Source organism: Diplotaxodon limnothrissa, linkage group LG6 (genome assembly GCF_057381915.1).
Source record: "Diplotaxodon limnothrissa isolate DT_005_m linkage group LG6, D_limnothrissa_male_GT1.1, whole genome shotgun sequence".
Lineage (NCBI taxonomy): Eukaryota > Metazoa > Chordata > Actinopteri > Cichliformes > Cichlidae > Diplotaxodon > Diplotaxodon limnothrissa.
In genome coordinates this window covers 43,452,038-43,472,465 of record NC_140601.1, presented here as the reverse complement: position 1 = coordinate 43,472,465, position 20,428 = coordinate 43,452,038, and the positions used below count along the sequence as shown (strand labels likewise).

The window sequence follows — 20,428 nt, the reverse complement described above, 5'->3', positions numbered from 1 at the left end:
AGCCGCCAATCACAGACACATGTGGTTCTCCAAACTCCTGCTCAGCAGAGCAGAAAGACGATGAACCAGAGACAGATGGAGCCAGGAGAGGAGGAGGGGGGCAGCAGGGAGAGAAGAGGGGGGGGGCAGGGAGAGAAGAGGAGGAGCAGGGCAGGAGGGGAGGAGGAGGAAGAGGAGAGGAGGAGGGGGGCAGCGGGGAGAGAAGGGGGGGGGGGCAGGGAGAGAAGAGGAGGGGGGGCAGGAGGGGAGGAGGAGGAAGAGGAGAGGAGGAGGGGGGCAGCGGGGAGAGAAGAGGAGGAGCAGGGCAGGAGGGGAGGAGGAAGAGTACAAGAGGGCAGGAGGGGCAGGAGCAGGAGGGCAGGAGGAGCAGGGGGAGGGGGTAGACACATACAGGCGGAGATGAGAGCGGTAAAGACGCCACTCTGGCTGCAGCTCGCGGGCTCCTGGTGTCAGACACGATTGGTCGAGCTGCCTGCCACTCACGTAATCCGGAGCGGGGGCGGGGCTTGGTGCCCCGTGCCTCGCGAGGGCACAGAACGAGCCCAGTTCGGGTCTGCACAGCTGCGCGCGCTTTCCGCGGTGATGGGACCCAGCGGAGCGCGCTCCGTTTCTCCGGCATGTGCGTGAGCTTCCCCCCGCGTGCCGTGTGAGCACAGTTGGAGCGCGAGCGCTGTTCGCGGTGCTGAAAGCATCCAGAGGCGCGAGGACAGCAGCGCGAGGCTCTGACCGGCATGAGGAGGACGCTGTCCGCGGCGGGCTGCCTGCTCGCGTGGCGGGTAGTGCTGCTGCTCAGGTACGACCCCCCAACCCCCCCTTACCTGTGTGAGGCACGCTGAGGACTTCCTGTTGGAGTCACAGGTGCTTCAGGATGGAGCTGAACTTCAAACTGTGTTTGAAATGTTCATGTGAGAGAAACGTGGCTGCTGATGCATTTATTTTAATGTTTTTATTTCATTTCATATTTATTTAGTTTTATTTTTATCGCTGATGTTTTCTGTGTGAAGTCTCCTCGGTATAATTTGCTGGGATCAGGGTTATCAGTGACTGCGTGGGCAGAATGACCCTGGCCTCCGCTCGCGCCCATGTGTCACGTGACAGCTGACTGATTGAGGAGCCTGGAGTGGCTGAGCACGTGCACGTGATGATGCTTGTCCTGAAGCAGCTGTTAGTCCAGTAGTTTACCTGTGCAGGTAAAGTCGTTAATTATTAGTAGTAGGGATGGGTACCGGTGTCCGGTGCCATGATGGCACCGGTTCTGACATAAACGGTAGTAACCAGACCGAAAAGCAGCGCACATTTCGGTGCTTTATTTCGGTGCTTTTTTTTCCTGAGCTGTGATACACTTTAGATTCTAGCCAATCATTTTACGTTTCCGAGGATAGTAGGCGGGGCCAGGTACGTACGTTCTGTTAAAGCAGAGCTACAGATTAAAAATGCCCAAGGCGAAGCGGTTAAAAGTCTGGCTGTACTTCATAGCAAAATATGTAAACTCAGCAGCAACAAGTGCTTTAAGCTGATACTGTGATACTGTCAAAGGAGGTAACACCTCAAATCCGATGAAACACCTGGCGACACATAGCGTTTTTTTTTAAAAGCCCAGAAATGCGCCGTATTTGATAGCTTGCTGCGAGACCTCACACCGAGCACATCTACTGCGGGTGGGTTGCCTGTTATGCAACATCAGAGGCGGAGCCAGACATTTGAAACACCTGGGGCTTAGCCCAAAGGGTAGTATGCATGTGGGATTTCTTTTTTTGGGGGGGGTGGGTTAGAAATGACTGAAAGATTAATAGGCTCTGTTCAAAAAAGAATGACTTCATATAGGGAAAAATATATATCACATGTGCAGGACACCTTAAACTAGTTTTTTGATTAAGCAGCAAAGCAGAACAAAGTCAGGGCTGTATCAAGACATGAGGACTAAACCCCAATTCAACCAGACCCAGAACTGATCCAGAATTAAAACAGGACTACAACAGTTCAAAATCAGGACTACTGAGGACTTAACCAAGACATAACCAGAATCAGAACTAGATGATAGTAGCACTAAAAATCATCATAGACCTGCACTACACTTGTTTTTTAATAATACCAAAGTACAATATTTAGATTGAGAAAAGTTTATATAATTATTTTGGCCTTGTTGTGCAAACAAGCTGCAAAACTTAATAAATATAGAATTTGAAAAATAACAAACCTAAAAAGAAACACTAGGTACGAGATACATGAGGACCTATGATACGGTGATACTTTTGGTAAACAACCATTTGACTAACATGTGTGTCTCACCTGCTCCTGTTCATCTGTTCTGTCCTCATTCTGCTCTCTCTCCCTCTCTGTTCCTCTCTCTCCCTCTCTGTGCTGACAATCATCAAATATACAGTTGAAACCAGATATTTACTCTTCAGATAAAAACACTTTTTTAATTGTAAGATCAAATCAGACTAAATGTTTATTTTTTTAGATTGATAAATATAAAAACATATTTGTTAACTTTAAGAGTAAAGAGAGAAACTATCTGTATTTCTTAATTGTAAATGGCACCAAATTGTATTCAAACTTGAGCCACATTTATGGAGCTCCACAGTTCTTTTCCTGGTGTTTTGGTTGACATCTCTTGATTTTCCCATGTCAAAGAAACAGGCTCTGTGTTTTGCCTTATATGCATCCACAGCTGTGCCACCAGTTTACTCACATGGACTCTACTAACCTATCAGAAGCTTCTTCAGCTGAGGATGGAATCGTCTGCAGTTTCTTATTAATTAACAATAAATTTAGTGTACATGTACTCCTAAATTTGATCAAAGTGATAAAAAATAGACAGCTCTGTCTCTCTTTATTCTGACATTTAACTAATTCAAAAGATATTTCAATATTTATCTAAAACAAAAGTTTACTCTAAATTGATGTTGTACAGTAAAAATGTTTTATGTTTTCTCCCTAAAGTGTATGTAAATATCTGGTTACAAATGTGAATATCCTGCTGTGTACTGAAATCCCTCTTGTTTTGCATAGAAATATACTGAACAACATACAAAGCATAATATATAAAATAACATTTACCTGAGTTTTTTCTTTGAAAGAACCCTCGAATGTCCATTCTTATGTTTCAGTACATAACTGAAACCGATTTAGTCGGGGAGGGTAAGAACTGAAAATATGAAATAAACACAGTAAGCTAAGACTCTAAAAACAATAGCATTTGTTCGGCTTTTCATTTCGCCATTTGTTGATTCACTTGAAGAGCGAGTAACGTAATATTGGTCAAGTGATCAGTTTGATATCAATCTTTCGTGATGCACCGTCATATTTACATTATTTGTACGGTACGAATGATTTGCTTTGGTACCTGGTCAAACTTAAGCTCTCCTTAGTATGGCTGGCTCCGTCTCTCCAACAGCGCACTCACGGGCAGCAGCTGCCCCGCCCCCTCGCTCAGTCGCTTAGTGCCTGAGCTCGGATCATACCAATATCAGGGGGGGATTCACGCACAGTCGTAAATTCCCACAGTGTGCACTATGTGCTTCGAATATTGTGTGTACTTTTTGTTTTATACAGTTGTCAGCCAGACATCTAACTATGAAAAAATTACACTCCAAAATACCCCGGGCTTCTGACAAAACAACCCGGGCTTAAGCCCCGTAAGCCACCCCCACGCTCCGCCCCTGTGCAACATCCCCCAAAAACAAGAAGAGGAGAGTCCTGGCCCCTAGCCCTGCCAGTGTAGCAGAAATGATGATGATGGCAGCAGCAGCCGTTCTTCTCTGCGTGAGTAGGCTAACCACGTTATTACATTAATGCATGTAAGGTGAACTAGCAAACATCATCATAGCTACATGCTGCTGTCTTCTTGTTTGATGGCAGATACTCCCTTCACCCTGGCCAAAAAGGCTAAAATGACCAAAGAAAAAGTGGAAAACAGTTAAACATGAGAGGTTTAGGACAAAGTTTGTGTTTTTTCCATTGTTTAAGCACTGCTTCCAGCCAAGAGTGATACCATATATGCCCCATAGCTGCAGAAAAGGCACACATTGTTATATTTTTACAAAAAACAGCTGAATATGAGAGGTTTTTGGACCAATTTTGTGTTCGCCATTCTTTAAGCACCGGTTTGAGCACCGTTTGAGCACCGTTTGAGCACCGGCACCGTTTCAAAAGTACCGATTTGGCACCGGTATCGGATAAACGATACCCATCCCTAATTAGTAGTAACCCGATCCTGTTGTGGGTCTGCTGTGGAGGCACCAGGACGCCTCAGCTCCTCTCTGAGCCCTGACGACGCTCCGAGAGTGAAAACATGTCGCTTGTATCAGATTTCATTGATGTGGTCAGTCAGCAGAGATGGTAAATGGCCTGTATTTATATAGCGCTTTACACACCCAGTCATCCACCCATTCACACACACATCCACACACTGGTGATGGCAGCTACATTGTAGCCACAGCCACCCTGGGGCGCACTGACAGAGGCGAGGCTGCCGGACACTGGCGCCACCGGGCCCTCTGACCACCACCAGTAGGCAACGGGTGAAGTGTCTTTCCCAAGGCTCGAACCGGCAACCTTCCGATTACAAGGCGAACGCCCAACTCTTGAGCCACGATCGCCCCAGATGGTGAACCCCAAACACTTGAAGTCCTCAGACTGGGTGGTGCTGATCCTCATCGCAGCTGCTTCACACGCAGAGCTGCAAACTGTGATCACGCCAACAACTGACTCGCTCCGCCCCTTCACTGCGCCTAAAATTCTGTCCAGAAAATCTCACAGCTGTTTTAATCTGCAAGGGAGCGATGGCAGGCTGCTCAAGGCTGCCGTGGACTTCGTATCTGCGTGTCTGTATCTGTACGGTCGGTACGATGGCCTCTTTACCGTCCTGTGGTGTGAACATGTGTAAACGTGCTCATCGCTGGCTGAGTCCACGATCATGTGACCACATCTCTGAGTCACACATGCAGGGATCAGAGCGTGCACTCGAGGGACAGCCGTGGGACAACTGACTCCTTTTATAGGACGCGGTTTGAGTCTGCTTTACAGCTTGTTCACTTCCTGTTTGGATAATTAGGCACAGTGATCAATATCACCAAACAGTAATGTGACGGATCGTGACCTGGCATAACTCTGAGGCTGCCCCTCAGAGTCTCACCAACTGGGTCAGTCCTTCAGCTCCGGCGTGACTCATTAAACTCTCTCATCATTCAGTCCCAGTTAGTTTCCAGCCAATCCGCTGACAGCACGCGCTCGCAGGCCATCCTCGCTCTGCAGGAAGCGCTGCTGAATGAAACGTCGCTCACACAGACAGCGAGGTCTGTCCGAGGAAACAAAGTCAGAGGAGGTTTGAGAAGCTTGAGCCGTCAGTGCTCTGATGGCTTGCTGACCGCCAGCAGCCTCGATGATTGAGCTCAGGGAACGAGCTCACGTTCAGCTTTCAGCAGTGACAGCAGTGTGGCTGCACACGAGGAGCTCACAGTTTATTTGCCTTTCACTTATTTAAAGAGCGAAGTACTGATCCTGGATCATGTCCAAGCTTGCTGTAGGCCGGCACGTAACCCTCACATATTTAAGACTGTGAGTCTTCAATGGCGATTCTTCATTTTTATTGATTTCTTGTAAGTTTACAGCATTAATCCTCCGTCTCTCTCGATGTAAGGAGTCACGCTTTTGTTCAAACCTGCTGAGCCTGAAGATCGACGAGTCTGGAAAACTGGGATCAGTTTCTGAAGTGTCACATGATCTCGGTGCAGACCGGAAAAACCCTCAGACAGGAAATAAAATATTCACATTCAGTTTGTTCTGCGTGCAATCGAGTAAATGCAAACTGAAGGTTAGAGCCACATTTAAGGTGTCAAGAGTCGCACCAACATGTAAAAACCATTCCACCTTAAAAGTGCGTAAAAGCTGGCACGGTGCCTCCTTTCAGCCTCTTTTCCTTTGGTCGTGTTATTTAAATTACCCTGTTTATACAAACTCAGTGTTTCCTGTGGTTGTTTCACATTAAAAGCTTCTCTGTGTTTCACATATTTTTCTTAATAAGGCTTTTATTGTGAAACATTTAAAGAGACGTGTCAAAAACTCAAAGCAGTTTTAACTTGAAGAAATATCAGAATACCCGGGCTGCTGAGCGGGGCAGTGGTTACAGAAAGAGGAAGAGGAGGATGTCGAAGCTTTAATCTTCAGTCTAAGATTGAATCATGGGGTCGGTTAGCCTGTACTGGACTAATGTGTGCAAACTGGGCCTGAGCTCACACAGCTTTGGGAATGAGCCACGACTCAGCTGTGGCTGACGCTTCGACGCTCTCCGCTCGTTCAGCAGCTCGTTGCTCCTGTAGCAGCAATAACCTAAAGTAACGGTTTCATCCTCCGTTTCTCACGTGGACACAGATTTTCACGCACGCGTCTTCACAGCGTTGCTTCAGTTCACTGAGGTTGATGCACGGCTGTCTGAGGGTCACACACTGAGGTCTGGACCGGACCGTCGCAGCAGCTCGGCGGTCCAGGACGAACATCTGCAAACGTCAGCCGTGCTGCCGTGTTCTTCCCAGAGAGGAGAGGCTTTCTCCTGCAGCCCTTCCAAACCAGCTTTAACTTTAACCTTTAGCGTGCTAACGGAGGCCTGGAGCTCTCTGGCACGATTGCAGCGTGGTGTGAACACGTGACTGGATAATGGATATCACATGACTGATATTGGTGTAACTGTAGCTCCTGGTTCTGGTGGATCCTGTGGATTTACAGTGGATCTGCCTTCCGCGATGTGAAACTTGAGGCTCGTGAGATTTTGTCTTTGAAACCACAAATAGTTCCTGTGAAGTCAGGCTGAGGCCGACTGATACTAAAGCGATTTCCTGTTCTGTCGCGTCGACTCTTCCTCCTCCCGCAGCCTCACATCCTTTATTAATGAGCCAACTTTTAGATGGAGATACTCTTCTCTGCATTTTTTATTATCAGCTCTGGAATGAAAACAATGGCGGTTTCCCAAAAGTTTGAGCGAGCTGAACAAAAGGCTGAACACAGGAGATCAAAGCTGCGGTAAATCTTCTTACAGGGTCACGGATGGATTCAGAGACAAAGTTTAACAGGCTTACGGTCCGTCTCTCAACAGCGCTGGATGGGCCGTCGCTCCTGCTTAATACCCAAAGGTCTGCTTTGTCTTTTTCCCTCCCCGCCTGATATCGCAGAGGCTTAAATATTAGAGCTTCACCATCTCTGTGGGCAACCAAGGGGAGCACTTTATGCTGACATGTCCATTACTATAAAAGCTGTTTCAGGGAATTGAGTAGCTTTTTCCTTAATTTCCATAATTTCCCTGCATAATGCAGTAAACATGTAGACTCCTGCAGACTCTTTAATGTTTCAGTACTTGCTGCTGTCTCCGTGCTCGTTACAAGCCTCCGTGCTTTGTCACGATGACTTTTTCTGCACTCCGAGTGTTTCATGCAGATACTGGAAAAGAAAGGTCCATCTTTTCCCCGGGACGCACAGAGATCTGATAACTTTGCATGGGTGGATGAAAAGGACGGAGGTCACGATGGCCTGAACGCTAATACGAACACAGGAAGCCATCATGTAATTTCAGTCCAGCTGTCGGGAGGAATGACATTAAAACAGCTGTTCTGTGTTATTGTGACAGTGACAGTGTGTCGCTGTTCCTCTGACTCACAGCCCGTATATAAACACGGATGACGCGTCGCTGCTTTACATTAGCGAGGCCCAAATATGATGGAAATGGGCCGTGTCATCTCGCACCGGGGAAGTCGAGCTTGTAAAAACCCACCGAGTTAGCTAACAAACTGCAGCCGCCTCCCTGACGCCCAGAACACAGCAGAGCGTCCACGGCAGGGCGTCCACGGCAGGGCGTCCACGGCAGGGCGCCGCTCACATTATTAACTGAACTGTAAAAACACTGATGTGAAGAAATTATGTTCTGGAACATTTTAGGTGCATTATATTTTTAGTGTCATGAGGCGTGTTTTTAAACCTTCCCCGACTCCTCTGAACTTCTTCCAGTTTGTTGCTTCAGCTCAGCTTCAGTGTCATTTGGAGTGACAGGATAAACTCTGCAGGAAGGAGTGGGTTTGATAGTGAGTGAAGATCGTGTTGGTGTCACCAAAAACCCCAGAAACTGTCAGGTGAGTGGATACACCAGGTACCCCCCAGCTTCAAACCGGCTCAGTGACTCCGTCCTCAAGAAGCCGGCCGGTCTCCAACCCCCCTCCCCTCAGGAAAGAGCCGTGTCCACCCATCCAATGATCTTCTCATCACTGCTCACTCTGGCCACATCCTCGTCCTTCAGCCTTTGACACGTTCCTCACAACGTCCTTCAACTTGCTCACCGCCCACTGTCCTGTTTGGGTTTTGCACCAGAGAGGCTCCAGAACTCAACAACATGCACTCCGCCCTGGGGTCACGTCACCCCCACCCTCACAGATCTCCACTGACTTGTGGTCAAGTCACCACATCACATATACGACCCCTCTGCTTGTAAATCTGTCAGCGACCCGGCCCTCAGCACCTGTCTGACCTGCTGCACCTGTACACACAGTCCTCTGCCATGGGTCTGCTTCCTGTCCCATCCACAGAGCCTTCGGTGGGACGGCCCCCACCCACTGGAACTCCACAACGCCTCATCGCTGGACTCAAAACTCACCTCTTCCACAAAACCTTCGGACCTTGTTGTTCATAAATCGTAGTTGGCCCTCTTGAAAGATGCTAAACTAATCTAAATGATGATGATGATGACGGTGATGATGATGGTGATACAGTTCAGCGCTGACGTTCAAACACGGGTGACGAGTGAGTTCGTCCGTGTGCGCTCTCTGCTGAGTTTGTGGTGACGGTAACTAGTCTGACGTTTTAATGGATACAAAGTTCATTTTGGTCCCACTGAAGTCAACAAGCCGATGAAGCAGAATATTTACTACTGTAATGCATCGCAGCGCTTCTCCGTGAGCTTCTCCGTGAGCTTCTCCGTCCAGTTTAAGAAAACGGCCTCAGGGTTCAGATAGGACATCGCTAACGTGTGATCGACTCTTCAGGCAGCTTCTGAAATGCAGAATTGGTGCAAAGCTGCACGAGGAGAAGACCTTAAAGGGGAGCTTGGCCGAATTTCATGTTTTCATTAGCTGAGCTACAGGACACGATGAATGTCCTGAATGATTCCCAAGTTCCTGCTTCAGATTTCGTCCATCATCATACCCCGTGGAAATGTCAAGTTTATTTACGTTTGTTCTGACTTCATGCTTTTCTCCCTTAAACATGCTTCTTAATATGTACTTTATACTTGCTTCAAAGGCTGCTCTAAGTGTACATACAGAAACATGTCATGATGGTTTATGTCAGCCCAAGGAGGATGTCACAGGAAAATAGTCGACACTCCAGAAACCGTTCCTGAGGCTCCACGTCGGGTTATCTCTTGCATTAGCACGAGGGAATTGCTGCAGAGCTACTTCATGAAGTCGGTGTTTATCTCCCATTTCGCAGCTCCTGGGAGTTCATAATTCAACAGTCCAGCTACAAAGATGCAAATATACACAGATGCAGAATGAGATCATCTGAGTGCAGATGGCACCAAACACGATGAAACATATTTCACCTGCAGACGTGCTAAAGAAAACGCTGCTCCCAGCTTTTAATGTGTGTTTCCTGTTAATCAGAGAGCAGCTGTCATGATTACATTAATGAAAAACACGAAGGAGCACATCCTCTGCCGAGGCCGGTGCCCTGCACACGCCCCCAGTCTATCTACACAAAGACCTAATGGCTTCCTCCTTTCCACCGAGTTTCCTCAAACGTGCCCACGTCACATGTCGTCCTTGGTGACCAATCACAGCCTGTTGCTAAACAATGTGACATTTCCAGATGCCAGCGGTCGATGTTGGTCCATTGTGTCAGCGTAGCTTTGTGCCGGTTAACGCTCACTGATGGTGAGTAAACCATTTGAACACTTATTTTGTGGCTGTGGCTAAAAACCATCATTTCCATCCCATTTTATGCTCAATGCAAACGCAGTAAATATTAATGCACATTCAGACGTGAAGCACACATTTGCATGTCAGAAAGAGGCACAGGCACCTTAGAGATGATGCAAAAGCTCCTTGAAGTTTTAGGATGGCTCCAAAAGTTGCAGTGGCAGCTGAGCGTGTGCAGGAGGGATTGTTCGGCTTTGTGCAGAGAAGCTCGTTTCCTGTGCCCTGCCTTGCTGTTACCCACAGTCTGTGGACGAGCTCAGCTCTCGCCTCATCGCAGAAGACTGCTCAGTGCACACGGGATTATTGGCAATGTCAGAGAATCAATATCAAACAGTTTCAGTGACCTTTGACCTAGCCCACCCCCACGCTCATGATGCATTGGGTGAAATTATGGGTTCTCCGAAGATGCTGCGTGGACTAGAGGAACCGGGGATTGAACCGCTGACCCGTGGGTCATGACCCAGCTACGAGTGAGTGAAACTGGGGGAATAACCGGAGTCACAACCCCGAGTGTGGGGTATAACAGCGATAAGTGTGTGTGTCCGTGGCCTGCATGACAAATACGAGTGAAACAACACTTGTTACTGCTGAAGGAAGCATGTCGCAGTTAAGTGGTGCTGCGGCTGGTTGTGTGTACGTGGGGGTGGGCGGCGGGAGGGGGCGGTCTCTACGCTAAGTGAACATTTGGCCGAGGGCAGCAGTCGACCCCGTCCCTGTCATGGCACCGGGCTGTCCTCGGCTGTAATGCCAGAAAAGACCCCAGGGGGAGCTGCAGAACATACGTGTTCATCTAGCAGCTAATTAGTATGAACAAGTTCTACAGCGGCAAACGGACCAGAGAGGCTTCAAATTAACACGAGAGACACGAAGAGAGGAGCGTAGGCGGGAACCGTTTTCACCTCACAGCGGGGTCAAGTGTCTGCAGACGCCTCGGTTCACAATCACATCAGACCGGCTCTGTGGCTGCGAGGCCCGAGTTACGAGAAGTATGGGCTCAAAATGTGGTCATAAATATTTTGGACTTGTAAAAAAGATTTGTGTGTGGACTTAGAAAAACCCCTGCAAGTTACAAGTACGGATTTTGACCCTATTTTTCTTCCCTTCATCTGATTGGCCAATGTCATGTCAATCACAAATGTAACAATCCAATCAGAGAACAGATGGGTTTGGCTGTCGAGGGGCGCTTTTTTGAACTGCCTCAGCCAGATAACGTAGAGCTCAGAGGGTTTACATCACGCTCGGCGGTTATCAGGATGCTTAGTAATGCACCTCTGGAGTGGAACGCCACACGGTTTAAAATATTAACCAACCAGTTGTGGCTTTGCTGGTATTGCTACTAGAAAGAGGCAGCGTGGCTGGCAAGTTTGAGGAAGGTGTACGATGGCGGCTGTAACACACAAACACACCCCTCGAGCACCGGCAGGTTCGTGATTATTGGAGGATGAGCTCTAATTTTGCATGAATACTGTAGTGGTGCTTATCAACGTCAGTGTTCAGAGGCCAGCCCTCCAGAGGAGCCGATCCAGCTGTTCGCGCTGCAGTGGGCGGGTCAGAAATAGCCTGCAGCTGTGGTGAATGACAGGGCGATCAGATACTCAGAATCTGAAGAGCAGTGCTGGCAGAACTGAAGAACCAGCTGTACGCAGAAGTGCTAAAAGGACAGGCCACCGGCAGACGCCATAATTATGTCACGTGCAGGTGAAGCAGAAGACAGACCTGCCCGATGTTTCAGGCTGAACATCGGGCCCAGTTTGTTTGTTCCTCAGCATGAAGGAAGTCGTGCGTGCAGGATGGGCGTTGTTCTGCTCGGGCGTCGGCTGCGTCTCTGCTGAAGTGCAGGAGACGCCCACAGGAGTGAGTTCTGGTGTTTGTGGGACCTGCCTGACATCAGCAGCAGCTACACGGCACTAAATCATTTCTAAACCCTCGACTGGTTTCAGCAACATGATAACAAAGAGTCTGACGAGCTTCGAGCTCGGGTTGGCTCAGGTCAGAGACGCGGTGAGTTTAAAGGGTCGATCTGAGTGGCGTCTCTGTGAATGCCGCAGTCCCTGCACTCTTTGTCCTTCTTTTTCAAACCAAAGCACTCTGCCTTCATTTCTTCCGCTCCCTCTGCTCGTCTTTATGTTGGAAATCACTGTTCTGGACACGCTCGTCCTTTCTCTTCCTCTCTGATGGTTCCTGTCGTCTTTGTTGGATGAGTCGGTTTTGTTCGCCATGCTCAGCGTCGCTGTGTTTCTCTGACACCCGTTTTTACTTCCTGTTTTTATGCAACCCTCTGGGTGTGAGACCACCTGAAGAGGCAGCGAAGGGAGCAAATATAACGTGGAGTGCTGTTAAAAAATGAACTTTATTCAGCAGCGGCCTCAGGGCGCTTTATATGGTAACGTGGAGACCCGACAGTAATACCGGTGGGATGAAGTGATCACAGAAAAGAAAGGCTGTAAATGTGGGATTGACGGGCGCCTCATGTGGACACCAGAGGAACTGCAGACTTTATCAAAACATGATTTTTTTTATTTGACTAAAACATCAATGACTGTGTCACACTCATGCTCAGCTAGATTTAAGGCGCTCGCAGCAGATTGTTGTCAGGTTCACTGTGTTGGGCACATTTTAAATATGCTTTATGAAAAGTTCTTAAAGCATAGTGGTGTCACTGGGTTTTAGCTGACATTATGATGTAATTAAATTTACCTACAAACCCTTACCTGTAGGTTCACTAATATAGTGAGATAACGATCCAACATTTACAGGACAGGAAGTGATAAAGAAATAATTCTACTCTGAGTAGTTTTAAGTAGCGTGGCCCCGCCCCTCCCTGAGCCTGGTTCTGCTGGAGGTTTCTTCCTGTTAAAAGGGAGTTTTTCCTTCCCACTGTCGCCAAAGTGTTTGTTCATAGGGGGTCATATGATTGTTGGGTTTTTCTCTGTATGTGTTATTGTAGGGTCGACCTTACAGTATAAAGCTCCTTGAGGCGACTGTTGTTGTGATTTGATGCTGTGTAAATAAAACTGAATTGAATCAAAGCAAACAGAATTGGCCCATCGTTATTTAAAACGACTTACAGTATAATTGTTCCTCCTGTCTTGAATTGTTGCTGCCTTATTCTCGTGTCCCGCAGCGTTTGTAGGTAAATATAATTACTTTTTGCTGCCAACTTTTAAAATCACGAGTCAGCTGATGATTTTGAAGTCCTCGTTGTTTTTCACAGCCCACACACCGGGATGACGGATTACCGACAGTTTGTCATCAACGTTATTTTCTCGTTTTGCTGCGAGTGTCTCTCCTGCCGTGCTGACGGAGACGGGCGTTACGTAATGAGAGGGATAAGTCGAGGTCTCCCAGCCGCTCGGTGCGGCCAGATGCGAAAGGCCTCTTCTCTCTGTCTCTTCGTGTCGGCTTCACGGAGCCGTGTTGTTGCATAATCAGAGAGCTAGTTGTAAATAATTCTGTCAGCGCTTCGAACCGATCCTCACCAGGACGCTTTTTAGCACCGTGGTGGGTGAGAGCGGGTGACACGTCGTTAGGATGTCCAGATGAGTGCAGATGTTGAATCCTGTGGGGTTTGTGGGAGCTGCTGCCTCCATAAGAAACATCTGCAGCATTTCACCGTATGGCTGTTTACTGGGCAGAAATACAGACATGCCGTGCACACTCTGCTCCAACGCTGCCAGGTACAGAAGGATATCTCCAGCAGCTGACCATAATCCGTCAGCTGATTAGTAGGGCGGGATCAATATGAGCTCAGTGCCTCTGTGAGGAAGGTTTACGCCATGTATGCGGGATTTCTTCTTCCCTCAGCTCCCTGCGTGTAAAACTTTGGATTTTGTGGTACATGGAGGCTGTTGCCATGTGGCTGCAGCCACTCGTGTCTCTGAGACACGAGTGTCAGGCTTTCTGAACTCCTGAGAAGCTCCGCCTCTTTTTATACCTGATAACTGTTTATGATTACGGCCAAAATGATAAAATGTTCCTCCAGCTGTTTTGTTTTTAGTAACTCTTACTTTTGTTGCTTCTTTAATTCCCACTGATGGAATGTTCAAATCATTACATCCTATATTTATGCTTTTCACACATTCTGCCAACTTTTTCGGGTTGCGGTTAAATGTGCAACCCGTGTCATGATGCATGAGTAACAGGTCAGTATAATCAGCAGGGAGTGTTTCTGATTGGCTGAATCTCCACCAGCTGGCAGTCTCACCGAGTTCTGGGTGAGACTGCCAGCTGCAGGACGCGTCGATCAGAGACGAGCTTCAGAGTCAAATAGAGTGTGTGCGTGTGTGCGTGCATGTGTGCGTGCGTGCCAGTTATTGAGCAGCTCACTTTAAATGAATGCCGTCTGAATTACAGTAAACATATTCAGCTGCTCCCTGGAGGTTCCTTTTGCATGCGCGATGGTACTTCCAGATTAAAGGCTCATCCATTATTGATAAGGATCAGCTCTTATGCTGTGCCGTCTCCATCACTTGTTACTGTCCTGTTGTGTTTCAAAGCAGCAGAAAGCCAGAGGAGGAGGAGGAGGAGAGATGGTGAGAGTTGTGAAGAGAGGCGAGGCGAGCAGAACCAAAGATTGGGAGAGGTATCGCTACAGCAACCTAAGCAGCTTAACGTCTGATTGAAGATGCTGCAAGCCGACAGCTGAGCGTGTCACTGTTAGCGGTACGGTCTAAAGAAAGACGCCGGGTCACACGATGACTCTGTAGCGCCTGTGGGCACGTGCACAGTTTTGGGTTTAATGCACCTCTGTCTCTGTAAAAACGGTCCTCTCCCATCTTTAGCCTGCGTGGCTTCAATCCACAGCTGGATGTTGGAAGGCTGGCGTGCAGACAAGAAACCGAGAAATGTAATAAGTTACCACCATCAGACGACCCCTGATGGACCTGAGACACACACACCCTACATGATGCTGGCACGTGATGAAATCAGACACATGCTGCTGTTTGTTGTGTCCAGATGTTTTTCATCTCTGTTCAGGCTGAAAGCCTCAGCTTTGGTGTGTTGGTTTTATTTGCAGCTGGAGGCGTCACACCTGGCTGACAGGTATGATGTCACACAGACACCTGCCGATCACTAACACCCTTTAACATCCTAGAATTTAACGGTGTGCACCAAACTGGAGCTCTGCCTTAGACGGTGTGTTGGTGCAGTTGTGCTGTTAACATGGGCGTCTATGGGCCTGACTCCCCGCTGCCTCTGGTGGACATCAGAGGAACTGCAGGTGCTTCAGCTTGGCTTCATGCTGCAGCTGTTTGGTATAAATTCAGTGAACGCTGCCTGAATGCTGACATGTGGTGTTTTAATGTTACATGAACTATTATAGAAGTTATTAAAGAAACTATTCCTGCAAACAGGCGATGATACGGTCGGCCTCAGCTTGTGATTTACGGGACCTGACTGAACAGTGAGAGGAGGCTGCTGACCTGCTGCTGTTTTCTTTTTGTGTCTGAGGTCTAAATGTTGCTCTCGTCTCCCTCAGCTCATTTCAAATGAATGAGTTGCAAACTGTTTGTCCTCATGCCTTTGCTGTCGCTGCTGCTGCATCTTTATTGGAGGAGCTGAAAGCGCGATCGAACCCACGGTAAACAACCACGTCGTGTCTCTGAGACTGTGGGAGCTTCGTCCCCGCTGGGCTAAATGGAAGCTAATCCAAATGCCACGGTGAAGGTTGATGATCCTGAAACTACACTTGGATGTAGCTGTGTGTGTGTGCGTGTGTGCGCGCGTGTGTGTGTGCGCATGTGTGCGTGTTAGACAGTATGACCCATGTTAGATAAGATAAGATAAGATAAGATAACTCTTTATTGTCATTGCACAGTCATACATAGTACAGTAGTACAATGAAATTGGAAAAACTGTCCTACGTCGGCACTACATATAACACAACACGACACGATATGACACATCACATCACAACGTAACAAACAACACAACACAGTATATTAACTTAGTATAAAAAAGAAGAATAAGTGTATGTGTATTGCACACTGTTATTATTGCACATTAATTATTATTGCACCTTGTTATAAATATAAATATTATTGTTATCGTTTTAAACATTGTTACCTCCCCCTAAAAAGTCTAGGGAGGTATCCAGTCAGGTCAGCTGTTTGCCTTGATCAGGGCTGTTGCCCTGTTGTAACAGCTGTCCTTGAGTCTATTTGTTCGGGACCTCAGCAGCCTGAACCTCCTGCCAGACGGCAGCAGCTTAAACACCCGGTGTCCTGGGTGTGTGCAGTCCCGTAGGATGCTGCGTGCCCTCTTGAGACAGCGAGTGCTGTACAGGTCCTTCAGGGAGGGAAGAGGATGTCCAATGATTTTTTGGGCCATGTTGATGACCCTCTGGAGTGCCTTTCTGTGTGCTGTGGTGCAGCTGGAGAACCACACACCGATGCAATATGTCAGCACACTTTCAATGGAGCAGCGGTAGAAGACGGTCAGCAGCTCCTTCTTCAGGTCCATTTTTCTGAGGATTCTCAGAAAGTGGAGACGCTGTTGGGCCTTCTTTAAGACCGCAGAGGTGTTAGAGCTCCATTGGAGGTCTGTGTCTATGTGCACACCCAGAAACTTGAAACTGGAGACCCTTTCCACGCACTCCCCGTTGATGCTGACAGGCTGCAGCTCGGACTTCCTCCTTCTGAAGTCAACTACCAGTTCTTTTGTTTTGGTGGTATTGAGGTCCAGGTTGTTGTCTGCACACCAATCTGACAGCCTCTGAACTTCAGCTCTGTATGCAGTCTCATCTCCCCCTGAGATGAGCCCCACCACAGTGGTATCATCTGCAAACTTGATGACTGTGTTGTCTGGGTGGGAACTAACACAGTCATGTGTGTACAGAGTGTACAGTAGGGGACTCAGTACACAGCCTTGTGGAGAGCCGGTGTTGAGGCTGAGGGCTGAGGAAAGATGAGGCCCCACTCTAACTCTCTGTACACGGTCTGAGAGGAAGTCTCTGATCCAGCGGCAGGTGGTGGAAGGAAGTCCAATTTCCAGCAGTTTATCTATTAGTCTGTCCGGGAGTATCGTATTGAAAGCAGAGCTAAAGTCAACAAAGAGCAGCCTGGCGTAACGGCCCTGCACTTCCAGGTGAGAGATGGTGGTGTGGAGCGTTGTAGCAATGGCATCTTCAGTTGATCTGTTAGCTCTGTATGCAAACTGGAGTGGGTCGAGTGTGGATGGCAGGCAGGACATGATGTGACGTCGGACCAGTTTCTCAAAGCACTTCATTATAACAGGTGTTAGAGCAACTGGTCGGTAGTCGTTGAGGCTGCTAATGTTAGTACGCTTTGGCAGTGGGACAATTGTGGCTGACTTTAGGCACGGCGGGATGCAGGACTGGGACAGTGAAGTGTTGAAGATCTTAGTGAAGACCCCAGCCAGCTGGTCTGCACACTCTTTTAGGACCTTTGCGGTTACCCCATCTGGTCCGGTGGCCTTCCTGGGGTTCACTGCCCTCAGTGTGCGCCTCACCTCATATTCCTGCACTATGAGGCTTGGGCTGCTGCTGTCCGATGTTTTTGCTGCTGCTGCCTCTGGTCCCTTCACCTCAAAGCGTGCGAAGAAGTGGTTCAGCTCCTCTGCAAGCTCCGCGTTACCCTCAGTCAACGTGGTATTGCCAGGTTTGTAGTTGGTTAAGTGCTGAACTCCCTGCCATACCTGTCGTGAGTTGTTGGTGGTGAAGTGGTCTTAAATCCTCCTCTTGTACGCTGCCTTGGCCTCTCTGTTGCCTCTTTTCAGCTCAGATCTGGCTGCACTGTACTGCGTACCATCACCGGATCTAAAAGCGGCGTCACGTTGCTTCAGCAGGACCTGGACCTCTTTAGTCATCCAGGGTTTCTGGTTGGAATACACCCGGAGACGTTTGTCCACAGTGACACTGTTGACACAGAAGTTAATATATGAGAGCACTGATGTTGTGTGCTCTTCAAGGTCCTGATGTTCGAACACGCTCCAGTCCGTGTTTTCAAAACAGTCCTGCAGCTGATGTGATGCACCTTCTGGCCAGGTTTTCACAGTTTTTGTGACTGGGGGGGCTCTTCTCCTAATGGGAGTGTATGCAGGGATCAGCAGCATGGACATGTGGTCTGACAAACCTAGATGTGGTAGAGGGGTTGCTCTGTAGCCTTTTTGGATGTTGCTGTAGGCTTTATCCAATGTGTTTTTCCCCCTCGTTGCACATTTAATATGCTGTTCAAATCTGGGGAATACTGACCTTAAATCAGCATGGTTGAAGTCCCCAGCTATAATGTGCACTGCGTTTGGATGGGAGTTCTGCTGGTTGCTTATTGTTGTGTGCAGAGTTATTTTTGGATATGTTCCCTCTTGTCCCAACTGACAAACACACACATGCACAGGAGCAGTTTCAGGATCATCAGGCTTTACCTTGGCATTTACCTACCCATTCACCCCAGTGTACACGCACACAGACACACACAGACACACACAGATCTGTATAGTTGGTGTTAATTTAATGCTAGCAGTGATGATTGTAATTAACTGTGATTAACATGACGATATCCTGTGACATTAATGGGTCTGCAGCACACGCATACATCACTTACATGAGAGGACAGCTCATCTGCCAACACACATCTCACGCAGTGTTAGAGGAGCGCACTGAGCAGCTTTGCTCTAAGTGTGCACATGCATAATAAATACATAATAAACTCAGTAATTCAGTGAATTGTTGACTTTATTCTATCACTTTGAAATTGTAATATAATTGTCGGACACTCTGTTGCTACAGTAACGTCACAGCAGCCATATTATTGGTCACATGATGCCATTAAAAACGCTCCAACAGCACAAACACATCCAGAGGTCCAGTAGACGTGAAGCTACAGCTACCTGTGTCACCATCCACCTGCCAGTCAAAGAGGCCACGCCCCCTAATAATCCAGACTTTAAGCCTTAATACGATTTAAACAGGTGAGTTATATAAATACATGCACAGATGTCCTGAAGCTATAGATCAAGAATTTTATAGATGTGAACTAAACTAGATGTGAATAAACCTTTTAGTTACATTTTACTGAAAAACTAGACTTAAAATAATTGTTAGCTTTAGGCCAGTAAACTGTAGACCCTACAATAATACATGCAGAGAAAACCCAACAGTCATATGACCCCCTATGTGCAGCACTTTGGCGACAGTGGGAAGGAAAAACTCCCTTTTAACAGGAAGAAACCTCCGGCAGAACCAGGCTCAGGGAGGGGCGGGGCCATCTGCTGTGACCGTTTGGGGTGAGAGAAGGAAGACAGGATAAAAGACATGCTGTGGAAGAGAGACAGAGGTTAATAACAGGTATGATTCAATACAGAGAGGTCTGTTAATACATAGTGAGTGAAGAAGAAACACCCAGTGCATCATGGGAATCCCCGGCAGCCTACGTCTATTGCAGCATCACTAAGGGAGGATTCAGGGTCACCTGGTCCAGCCCTAACTATATGCTTTAGCAAAAAGGAAAGTTTGAAGCCTAATCTTGAAAGTAGAGATAGTGTCTGTCTCCTGAATCCAAACTGGAAGCTGGTTCCACAGAAGAGGGGCCTGAAAACTGAAGGCTCTGCCTCCCATTCTACTTTTAAATACTCTAGGAACAACAAGTAGGCCTGCAGAGCGAGAGCGAAGTGCTCTAATAGGGTGATATGGTACTACAAGGTCATTAAGATCAGATGGGGCCTGATTATCTGATTAACTACAGCTGTTCTGGGGTTGCACAGTTTTGCCTTTAGTTTTTCTTCATGTGGTAAAAATTGCTGTCACAGCTTCACCGATGATGATTTTATGGACGTGATGTTTGTTTTTTGTTGTGATAAGTCCTAAAAACAATAATACTTAAAAAGACAAACTGAAAGTAACTAAACTGAGTTAAAAACAAAGATCAGGTCAAAGCTGTCGTTAGTCTGCTCCTGTATCAGGCTGTAAACATGTTAACTCTGGGCTCGCCTGATTGGTTTATTCCCACAAACACATCTGGACCAGCTGCTGTGTCATCACTGCAGACTCGTCCGTGATGTTAGAGTGGTCAGATCCTTTCGTGCACGCTCTGCAGACGCTCAGAGCGCTCCACAGCTTGTGGTTTCCACCATTTCCTGCAAAGGTCAGAGAACAAATGTGAGCTTTTATGTGAAAGCTGATCAGAAGTGACACGGTCAGCGACTCCCACGGTTCAGCTGCGGTGATGCACTGAATTATGATTGAACTTTATTGTGGAGGGAGCTTTTTGGAGGCGTCGTCCTCGGCGTGTTTGAATCTGCTGTCCAATGCTCATCGAGTGTCAATAAGTGTGGGTGTGTTCTGAGCCCCCTGCTGTACTCTCTGTACACATATGACTGCGTGGCCACTACCAGCTCCACCACCATCATCAAGTTTGCTGACGACACCGTCGTGGTGGGCCTGATCTCTGATAACAACGAGACGGCCTACCTGAAGGAGATTAGGAATCTGGAGAACTGGTGCCAGAGGAACA

The 20,428-nt window shown here is 47.8% G+C and overlaps 1 protein-coding gene across 1 annotated transcript in view; it reads left to right on the top strand.

Annotated features, from left to right (window-relative positions):
* Positions 1-731: 731 nt before the first annotated feature.
* Positions 732-20,428, top strand: part of LOC146631318 (glycine receptor subunit alpha-3-like) — a 48,955-nt gene continuing 29,258 nt past the window's right edge. The window contains exon 1 of the mRNA XM_085355307.1: positions 732-793. Coding sequence (XP_085211433.1) covers positions 732-793 — 62 coding nt within the window. The remainder of the gene's footprint in view (positions 794-20,428) is intronic.